The 11,830-nt window shown below is 36.8% G+C and overlaps 1 protein-coding gene across 1 annotated transcript in view; it reads left to right on the top strand.

The window, feature by feature from the left end:
* Nucleotides 1-312: 312 nt before the first annotated feature.
* Nucleotides 313-11,830, top strand: part of Lnp1 (leukemia NUP98 fusion partner 1) — a 26,402-nt gene continuing 14,884 nt past the window's right edge. The window contains 1 exon segment of the mRNA XM_010639628.2: nucleotides 313-498. Within this exon segment, the coding sequence (XP_010637930.1) occupies nucleotides 313-498 (186 nt within the window).

An 11,830-nucleotide genomic window follows, 5' to 3' on the forward strand; every position in this document is an offset into this window, starting at 1 on the left:
GGCAGTTGACTGTGCTTCCTGCCTTTAAACTGTGAGGCAGAAGCCCCAGCAATGAGAGGATTAAAAAGCCTCTCAATTAAAAAAGACAAGGGGGGCTGTGGGCTGCAGAGTGTATAAATAGACATTGCCCAAGGCTGCCTGATGAAGCTGTTGTTCAGTAAATCTTTCTCTTTTAAGGTTGCCATTAACAGAGACCATTTAAAATAGCCAGTTTCATTTTGTCTTTTGGGGAAGCCCTGGGTTTCAACAAGTCAGCTTCGTTGGCTGGTATTTCTTTCAGGACAGGCTGTCAGTATTTTGAATCGCCTTTACATGGAGCACAAAGATGATGATGATGATGATGATGAGGATGATGATGAGGATGAGGATGTGTCTTTTGCCAAATGGATGAGCAGCTTCTGGGGCCACAGCTGGCGAGAGGAGAATGAGAGAGAACTTCGGGAACACCACCGACCACAAGATGCTAAGCACAGGAAAGCCTCCCTGCCCTGCTCTTTGAGTTATTATAGAACTAGGGGAGAGCTAGAGTAGAGGAGGGGGTTTTTCTTAGAGAATTTTTAAAGAATCTTTTGGTTTGAAAACAAATCTCTTTTTATACCCACAAAAAATCCATTTTATCATTTTGTCTTGTTCTTTAAGGTATTTGATTTTAATCTATTAGATAACAGTTTCTTCATTTTTAGTAATCTAACATATTTTTACTCTCTTTTCATAAGCCCAGGATAATCCCACTAAGTGATAGAATTCAAACCAAAGGAAAGAGACTTGGTGTTATATCCTCTGTGTTAACTCTGTGAGTCAGTGTGTGATTTCCATTGTCTTTTTAAAATACAAAAAATAGCTCTACTGTTTGGTGGAATTAGGAATTAGGAATAAGGAATTAGGGCTTCTGGAAAGCAAATCACAACCTTTGATAAATTGATATGCTTTTTCTTCTTCTGATTTCATTTTCTGATGAGAGAAGGAGCCAAATTTCTATATTTTAGCATTGTTTGGCCAAGACTAGGCTGAGTACCAGATGTTGGGAATAAAATTTTGGCAGGACAGTTCCCAAGAGGATCACCTGATCTGGTGTGGACTCAGTGCCAGGTACAGGGGGCAGCTCACTCTGCTTAGCTGAGGTGCTGGAAAACAAAGGTATAGACATCAGTGTTCTTTGCTTCACAGTTATATAACAATGATATAGCTTTTGGTTTTCATAAGTTGCTTAGAATTCTAGCTACCAGAGACTGCTTCCCAAATCTCTTGCTTCTGCCAGCTCCAGAGCTAATTAAGTCTAGCAGTAAATTGAGTTGACTTTTAGCTCCAACATTTTCAAATGAATAATGCCTGAGAGGTGTAGTAAAGTGTGCAAAGGAACCTCTTTTGCACCACTAGTCAGAAAGCTTGAGTAATGAGACCTCTGCGAGACACAGATATTTCAAAATAGGCTTCTTACAAGATGCACACTATAGGACAAAAGGCAACTGTTTACACTTCTTTCTTCTTCTATTTCCTTAAATGAAAAAGGAGGCTTTGACTGGATGATCTGTAAAAAAAATTGTAGCTCTCACTTTCCATGACTTTGTTGTAGAAAATACATGCTTATGACACTCCCATAGAATCTTAATATAATTAAATGTTTCACTCCTGGTGCAGTATCCATAATGTACAAACCAGAATGATGGTCACCTTTCAGTTTCTAGGTGTGAGAATCAGTCATAAACAAAGGAAAAACTGTTTTACTATTGATCACAGTAAGCCTTTGGAACCACAGGATATATGAAAGCAAAGGAAGACACATGGTTTGCAAACTATAATTTCTAGAATAAAGTTTAGCTTCTATCATACTTTTAAAAATTAGATGATACAGACTATTTAGAGAATTCTCTTTTAGCTTGCAATAGAGTTTTCCTTATGCTCATGGGGAACAGCAGACTTTGTAATATATAACATTTGCTTTTTTTTTGTACTGGGGATTGAACTCAGATCCTTGTGCTTTTGAGGCAGGCATCAGAACCACTGAGCTAAATCCCAGGCCCTATATATAACATTTCTGAATAAGGTCCATATGACAACTTTTTCTTACTTTGGGCATTTTCCCAAATTAACCTGTTTAGATTCTCTGAGTCAATATGGAATTTTATAGTTACCAGAATATGTATATGTTTATTTAGGAAGACAAAATATGGAATAAAAATTATAATCTGTCTGAATAAAGAAGAGACAGAAACACAGCACCCAGATCAGAAGACATAGAGACAGTATGGGCAAATTCCTGGAAAACAGGGATCCTTATTCTTCTCTCCCTTTTTATATAATGCTATACATTATGTAAAAAGTAATATTTATAAAGTAAATCTGAATTTGCATACTTCTAGCTCTAAAATGTGCTCAAATTCTTCTTACTTTAGAGATCTGAGAATAATTTGGTCTATACTTTTTTTTTGGTATCTGGGATCAAACTCCCGACCTTGCACTTGCGAGGCAGGCAGTGGCAACATTGAGCTAAATCCCTGGCCCTGGTCTAAACTTTTTGTATTTTGCTTAGGTCTTAGTCAATACAAAAGGCAACTCTTCCTTTAATATGTTTTTGTCTCCCAACTGCTTCCACCCTTGCTTCTCTCAACTTACTAATAATCTATACCCATTAATATTGCATGCATAGAGAAGAGCTTTCCCCTTTGTCTAATTTGAGTGTGCTTTCTAATATGTCTTCATCTATCTCATGATTTATTCAAAACCACTGTGATGGAGCATTAATTCATTTAACATATTTACTAGACTCCTGCTATGTGCCAGATCTTGTACAACACACAACAGATTTACAGGGGGCATACATGGTCCCTGAGTGGAACCTTTAGTCTACAGAAAAATGAAAATTGGCAAAAAGAATGAGGTGTGACAAGGATAAAGCTTAGTCCTTCTCATTGAACAATTTTTGTCACGGCTCATTATTGCTCAGATTTCTACTTAAGGTGAATAAAGTGTCCTAATTTTATTTTTGTGTTGTCCTTGGTGAAAAAAGTAAAGTGATATCATGTCTTCTGGCTATTGAATATACCTGCCTTGCCTTCCCATTATCACATGAATACAAAACTAAAGTTAAACAGTTTCCATGTGATTTGTTTTGCTGACCGGAAGTGCACTTGTATTAAAACCTTTTTAGGACTGGGGATTTGGCTCAGTGGTTCCACCTCCTTCCTTGCAAGTACAAGGGCCAGAATTTGATCCCCAGTACCAAAAACAAAACAAACAAAAAATACAAAAACAAAAACAAAGCCCCAAAACTTTTTATTAGTACAGTACATGTTTGCAACACATTCACTGTGGAGAGATGGTATCTATCTATCTATCTATCTATCTATCTATCTATCTATCTATCTATCTATCTCAGCTCTTAACTGTTTTGTTGTCCCCTTCCCCTCCTCTTTCTCTCTCTTCCATCCATCTCTTGGTCCCCATTTCTTTTGCAAAAGATCTACCTCTCTCTTTTCTATTATTTTTCTTATAATTTGGCTTTTTATTTGTTTATACATTGGGTTTCTCATATAAGAGAAACCAGGCAATATTTAAGTTTGTGTGTCTGATGTATTTCATTTAACATTATGGTCTCAAAGTGCATTCATTTTCCTACAGTTGACTCAAACTTATCTTTCTTTAGGGCAGAGTAGTACTCTATTGTATATAAATAGCACACTTTCTTTGTGCATTCATCTGTTGATAGATATATAGGCCACTTCCAAGATTTAGCTATTGTGAGTTGTGCTGCTATAAATATGGGTTGAATTGCTATCTTTAGCTTTTTACAGATTCTCCATACTGATTTTCCTAATGGTTGTACTAGTTTACATTTCTGGTAACAATGTTTAAGAGTTCCTTTTCCTCCTCAGCTTCTCCAGCTTTTGTTTTTATTTGATTTCTTGATAATAGCCATTATTTCTAAGTTAAGATGGAACCTTAAAGCTGTTTTAATTTGCATTGTAAGTGCATTTTAAAAATCATAGTCTCCATCAGCTTAACATGGTTTTCTTCATATCGCTCTGTATAGGCTGGGCCTGGTGGAGGGAAGATTATGCCAAATGAAAAAAGGAAGTGCTGAGTTTACAAATCTAGAGCTTTGTAACTCCAAACAGTCTTTATCAGTGCTTCTTTCAACTGCAAGGTAGACACAGTATATACTTGCTCACATGAAATATTTTCATGGGGTACAAAACAAGCCTCTATCTATACTTGAAACCTTTTTTTTTAAAAATCACATTTCCCCATTTTATATTCTTTCTTATTCTCGATTTAAAATAATGAAAAAAGCTTAATTTTACTTTTTACCCTTGATTTACCTGAGAATGGCTATGTAGTCTTTTTCCTACAGATATTACTACAGAGATAAGTCCCTTGCACTTCTTCACTCATGGGAAGGACTAGGGCTGGGACATTTCCCAAACCTTGGAGAGAAGGGGTCTTGTTAAATTTTATGTTGTCACTGAGTGGCTTCTTGTAGTTCATATTATATTTGTATTTAATTTTTTTGGCGGGGAGTTGAGGCAGGGTCTCCCCTTGTAGTTCAGGCTGGCCCTGAACTCACTCTGTATCCTAGGCTGGCCTCAAGCTCATGGCAATTTTCCTCCCTCAGCCTACAGAGTGCTCGGATTAGAGGCATATGCCACCATCCTTGGCTCTGTATTTAATTTTAATAGAAGGTAGCACATCAATAGAAAGGAATGAAAGTAATAATACAGTGTCAGAAATATCTCTATAGGGAACTTTTTTGCCTAATGTTCTTTGGACTTTTCTCTCTTTTATGAGATGCTAAGGAGGAGGAGCTGCTAGACAGGTACCCAAGTGGAATGATTAAGAGAGAGTTCAGTATCCAGCCACCAGTATCTGTCTTTTACTACACACATGTCTCTGAGAAACTTACTTAACTTCTCTCTGCCTCAGATTCCTCACTTTATATGGGATCGGTGATGATAGTAAGTGCCTCTCAGGGATATTGTAAGTGTTCAATGAATCATGTGCATAAAATATTTAAGACAGTGACTGGTAACTAGCAAGGATGTAGTCCTGTTAGAAATGGTGACATTTGGTGTTTTTTTCAGATACTTTCATTTATTGCCAAAAGTTGTAGAGTTTTTCTTTCTACTTTTACCTAATTGTCTTTTATTTTTTATTTTATTTTTTGGTACAGGGGGATTAAACTCCAGACCTTGCACTTGCAAGGCAGGGGTGGCACCACTGAGCTAAATCCCTGGCCCCTCATTGTCATTTTTAAAATATAAAAAACATTTTTATTTGATTTAACAATTCTACAAGCTGAGGGGCATAGCTCAGTGTTAGAGAAAAAAACTTTGCTTTGTGAGGTCCTGGGAATTGGGTTTAATCATTAGCACCACAGACATGCAAAAAAAGAGTATGCTTTTATGGAGTGCAGTGTGATATTTTAATACATGTATAAAATGTGTAATTATCATTTAATTATTTGAATATTACATGTGTTTTTCTTGATGTTACTAAATATAACTAGTTAACTCATTTATAGTCCTCTTGACTCTGATAATAACATTAAATTATTTTATAAAATATTTCTCACATAATTTTTAGACCAATTCTTAAACACCTAAAATTATCATAGTTTCATAATAAAATTCTGTTAAAATTAGCACTTTGTTAAAATTGCATTATACGCAGTTTTACTTAAAAATAGAACAAAATTATTGCTGCTGTTGGAAGATGAGAGGTTTAGAATTGCTAATCTAGGAACAAAATGTTACATGCTTAGGTGTATCACTTTATCTCTCTAATACTCATTAGTCACATAAATCTTAGGCAAGTTACTCAGCCTCCATAAGACTCATTTTTCTCATCTTTAAATGAGAAGAATGTCTCCCTTGAAAAATTTGTTCTGAAATTAAAGATCAAAGGGCATTCTCCCCAAAATGTCTTCTACACACAACACATGCAGACTCAGTGGAGGTCTTATTGTTCATGATCTCAGGTCTGGATCTTTCCTTCATTGTGTCTCATGCTGCTAAGTGTTTAGTCAAGGTCAGGAAGGATGCAACCGAAGGGTGATTGCAATTGAAGCCAGAGTAACATACATCATGCAATTAGGTTCTTGAGGTGAGGATATTATATAACCAAAATTTCTCTAATCTTTTAAAAAATGACTTTCTTCTTTTTTTTCCCCCCTAAGTATCAGGGATAAAACTTGGGACCTTGCGCTTCCAAGCTAGGCAGAGGAGCCATTCAGCTAAATCCTCCACTCAAAAAAATGACTTCTGGGCTGGAGATTTAGATCAGTGTTTCTGCTACCTGCCTCGCAAGCACAAGGACTCGAGTTCAATCCCCGTAAAAAAAAAAAAAAAAAAAAAAAAAAAAAGATTTTCTAATAGCAGTTTTAGTCTCATTGAAATACCGAGCAGGCAGTACAGAGACTTCCCACTTACTCTCCACTTTCACATACTTTCCCCATTATCAACCTCCTCTACCAGAGTGGTACACTTGTTACCACTGATGAACCTATATACACACATCATAATCACTCAGAGTCCATATTTCACATTGGGATTCATTATTGGACTTAAAAGTTCTATGGGTCTGCACAAATAAATAATGACATATATACAATAGTATAGTAAGCATTCAGAACAGTTTTTCTGCCATTCAAACCAATTTCTGTTTAAATGAGACCTGGTGACTTGGAGTCAGGGAGGGCACAGAATTTTTCTTTGACCAACATTATTGTCTGGGAGCACAGTGAGAAGAGCAGTGCTGTTTAGAGCACTCTTCTGTCATGGCAGTTGGTACTCTGAGGAGTCAGTGCACCTACAGGCAGTACTGCAGCCTGGGTGTCCAGGGCAAGCTCAGAGTGTGAGAAGGTCCTGACACAAGTGCCAGAGGTTGTTCAAGTGTGGGAGAAAGATGGGTAAGATGAATGGGTTTGTATGTGTCAAGGGGTACTGGAGATTGCACCAGGTCTTTGTGCATGCTAGTTAAGCACTATACCACTTGTGCCATATGTAACCTCAGAGAAGCCTATTTTTTAAATTGAGTTTATTGGTACATTTTAGGTACACAGTACCTTTACATTTTCCTTTACACAGTACATTTTAGGTATACAGTACACTTACATTCATTATTGGGATCTTGTACCTCTACATGACAGGTCTTGGTTCTCATTTTCCCCTTGTCCCTGACCTCCCTTCACTGCCTCCTCCCCTCCCCATTTACTAACATTTTATTTAAAATTTTTCATATTTTTTTCTTTTCCCTTATTACCCTTTCCCTACCCTTCCCACTTTCCCTACACATTTAGCCCTTTTCTTCCTATTTCACATTGGCAATTATCTCATTAAGATCTTATGTACTATTATAGTTTTTCACACCAGAGAAACTATTTGGTATTTACACATGTATGACTTATTTATTTCACTTAGGAGCATATCCTCCATATGTATCCATTTTCCTATGAATGAATCTAATTTCTCAGTCTTTGTGGCTGAGTAGTGTTCCATTTTATAGAAAAACCACATCTTCTTTATCCAGTTTCCAACGGATGGGCAAATGGGCTATTTCCAAGTTTGAGCTGTTACAAAGTATGCCACTATAAACATAAGTGCACATATATCACTGTGATATGATTCTTTTAATTCTTTTGGAAAGATACCCAGCATAGGGATGGCTGGGTCAAATGGAACCTCTAGTCCCAGCTCTTTTTTTTTTTTTTGGTACCTAGGATCGAACTCTGGTCTTTGCACTTGAGAGTCAGGCAGCAGCACCACTGAGCTAAAGCCCCGGCCCAAAGTCCCAGCTCTTTGAGATATCTCCATATTGGTTTCCATAGTAGTTGCACCAGTCTGCCCTTCACCAACAATGGAGAAGGGTTCCTTTCTCCCCACACACTGTCAACATTTGTTATTGGTTGATTTCTTGATAGCAGCCATTTTTTCTGGAGTGAGGTGGAATCTCAGTGTTGTTTTCTTCTGCATCTCTCGAGTGACTAGTGATATGAAACATTTTTTCATATATTTACTTGCTGTTTTTACTTCTTTGTCTGAGAAACGTCTCTTCATTTCAGATGCCCATTTTTGAATCGGGTCTTTATATTTTGGGGGGGCTGGTATTTTTGAGTTCTTTATATATTCTAGATAAGAGCCTTTTGTCTGAGAAGCAGATGGTAAAAGTTTTTTCCCACATTGTAGGTTGTCTCTTAGTTCTGTTGATGGTTTCTTTTGCAGCTTTCTAATAAGATGAAATCCTAGTTGTTGATTCTTTCTGCTAGTTCCCATGCTATTAAGGATTTGTTCATAAAGTCTTTTCCTATGCCAGTGTCTTCCAGAATTTTACCTAACTTATCTTCCAGCAAGTTTAGTGTTTCTTTTTTAATATTTAGATCTTTAGTCCACTTGGATTTTAGTTTAGTGCATGGTGAAAGATAAGGGCCTCGTTTTAATCCTTTGGCAGGTTGAAATCCAGTTTTTCCATCACCAGTTATTAAAGAGACTATCTTGCCTTCACGGAGGATGGTCGGCTCCTTTGTCAAAGATGAAGTAGCTGAGTACATCTGTAATTGTTTTTGTGTATTCCAGTCTGTTCCACTGATCCTCAGGTCTGTTTCTTTGCCAGTACCATGGTGTTTTTATCACAGTGGCTTTTTAGTATAGTTTCAAATTGGGGATTGTATACCCACTGCCATGTGTCTGTTGCCTAGGTTGGCTTTTGCTATTGTAGGTCTCTTATGGTTCCAAATGAATTTTTGGATTCTTTTTGTAGTTCTATGAAATATAGTTTTGGAATTTCAATTGGCATTGCATTGAATCTGTATAGCAATTTAGGTAGTATGGCCATTTTCACTATGTTGATTCTTCCTACCCAGGAGCAGGGGATATCTTTTTTATATCCTCTTCAATCTCTGTTTTCAGAGTGCTGTAGTTTTCAGTGTAGAGGTCTTTTGCTTCTTTCATTAGATTGATTCCCAGATACTTTATTTGTTGGATGCTATTGTGAAAGGAATTGTTTTCCTAATTTCTCTCTACTGTTTCATGTATTGAGAGAAATTATATTTGAAAGGCATAGAAATTTCAAAAACATTGGTTGCTTCTATTTTAAAAGGGAAGATTCTTCCCATTACCTAGAGTTATCTTTTTCTTTGGTACCAGGGTTGAAACTTGGTCCTTGTGCTTGTGAGAGAGGCAGTGGAACCACTGAACTAAATTGCCAACCCCCTAGAGTTCTCTTTGAAGCCCACTTTTCCCACAAAACCACACACCAAAGCAAGGAGACAGAGTGAAGAGTGTATCCTGTGTAAGACTATATTAAGTGTATACCTGATATTATGACCAAAACTCAATATTTTGGGGGCTCCTCAATGAAAGAGGACACTCGTCCAAACTTCCATGTTTCATGCCCTGTCTTAAATATTTGAAGTTTTATTATTTTTTCTGATAATGTAATAGAAGATCAATGTAGAAAACAAGGAAAATATTAAAAAAAGAGAAAGCTACCCATATCACAGAGGAAACCATAAATTATTTGGTCTGCTTTAATGTTGCCAGTCTTTTGTTTTTGAAGTTGCTCAGTGTCTACCTATTCTAGCTCCTCTTCCTCATCCTTGACCCTGTTCCTTCCCTACCCTCATCAGGGTTTTATCCATACCAGTAAGCTCCTTCTGCAACTGTGCTTGTGTCCACATGGTGCTCACCTTCAGGTAGAAAAGCAGCCCCCTATTAACCTTCAGACTGTAATCAGTCATTACACATTCACAGAAATATTCCTTGTCCCTGCCATCCCTAACATCTACCCAAAGTGCAATGATATCAGGAAGATTTAATAACCCAGAGATTGAATCAAGGACAACCCAACAGCAACAATAAAAATGAGAAAACACTTAACCAAGACACAAAGACAGTCTTCCAGTTCACCAATGGCAAATACTATGGCAAAAGAGGATGAAAAGTCTGATAGTGAACCAGCAGGACACTCAGAACTCACAGCACAGAAAGTAACAAAACTAATCAATCAGGCTCTAGAAAAATTCAAAACAGAAATAATTTCCCAGATAACTATAGAGATGGTGAGCAAAATGAAAGTCATGATTTGAGACTCTAGAACAGAAACTGACAAAAAAAAATAGATGAGCTCAGGACCATAATAGAAGCCATGAAGGCCCAGCGATAAGAAAGAAATGAAACAATGCATGCCCACCATACGAAAGAAATGGAATCCATAAAACAGATTCAAACAGATATCCAGGAGATTAAAAACTCTATTGAAAGTGTATGCAACAGAATAAAAGATTGCGAAGATAGAATCTCAGATATAGAGGATAGGATAGTAGCCAGTGACTGTGAAAAGAGAGGTCTCTTAAAAACAGTATGGGATCATAGAATTCAATCCAACAACTTCTAGATGATGCAAAGAAGAAGAACATAAGACTGATAGGAATGCATGAAGTAACAGGAGAAAATGCAAATGACTTTAAAAAGCTGTTCACAGAATTAATGACAGAAAACTCACCAAACAGAGGGGAAGAATTTGACATACAGATAAGTGAGGCATATAGGACTCCAATTAGCTGTGATTAAAAAAAAAATCTACACCTAGACATATAATAATCAAGATCCCAGAAATCAACCAGAAGAACAAAATACTACATGCAGTAAGAGAAAAGAAACAAATCACATGCAAAGGAAAGCCCATCAGAATCACAGCAGACTTTTCAACACAAATCCTCAGTTCAAGGAGAGCCTGGAGTGAGGTATTTCAAGTCCTAAAAGAAAACAACCTCCAACCTCAACTATGTATCCTGCAAAACTCTCTTTCAAAATAGATGGGGAAATAAGATACTTCCATGACAAAGAACACCTGAGAAACTTCATGAAAACCAAGGCAGCACTACAACAAATTCTAAACAATATTCTAGAAAAAGACAATGGAGATCACAACACCATGAGACCCAGCAGAGCAAACAAAATAGTCAAGGCAAGAAACTAAAAGGAGAGGGCAAAAAATTAAAGAGTCAACAAAAATACAATAATGTGACAATAAGAAGTCAGTAAATATCAGTTATAACCATCAATGTCAATGGCCTCAATTCACCAATCAAGAGAAATAGACTGGCAGACTGGATTAAGAAGCAAATTACAATAATATGTCATATACAAGAAACACACCTAATGCAAAAAGAAGCCCACAGACTGAAAGCGAAAGGGTGGAAAACAATTCTCCACGTGACAGTAGTGAAGAAAAACGCAGGGGTAGCAATCTTATTTCCAGACAAAGTAAATTTCAAACCAAAACTGATCAAGAGAGACAAAGAAGGCCACTACATTCTTGTAAAGGGAACAATTCAAGAGGAAGAGATGACAGTCATAAACATATATACACCAAATACAAATGCCCCCAACTATACAAAACAAGCACTAAGTAAAATGAAAAACCAAATAAGCACTAATACAATTGTAGCAGGGGATGTAAATACCCCACTATCACAAATAGATCATCTAGGCAAAAAAATCAACAATGAAATACTAGAAATGAACCAAGCTTTTGAATGCATGGACTTATTTGACGTCTATAAAGTGTCCCACCCCACAAAATCAGAATATACATTCTTTTCAGCTGCACATGGGTCATTCCTCAAGATAGATCATGTACTAGCTCACAGAACAGGTTTGAATAAATGCAAAAGAATTGAAGTTATTCCCTGTATATTATCAGATCACAGTGCAATAAAGCTGGAGATCAATAGCATAAAAAACCACAGAAACTTCACAGATACATGGAAATTGAACAACACTCTCCTGAACAATCAATGGATCACAGAGGAAATTAAAGAAGAAATCAGACAGTT

The sequence above is a fragment of the Fukomys damarensis genome, unplaced genomic scaffold (assembly GCF_012274545.1).
Source record: "Fukomys damarensis isolate Sample0158 unplaced genomic scaffold, DMR_v1.0_HiC HiC_scaffold_24, whole genome shotgun sequence".
NCBI lineage: Eukaryota > Metazoa > Chordata > Mammalia > Rodentia > Bathyergidae > Fukomys > Fukomys damarensis.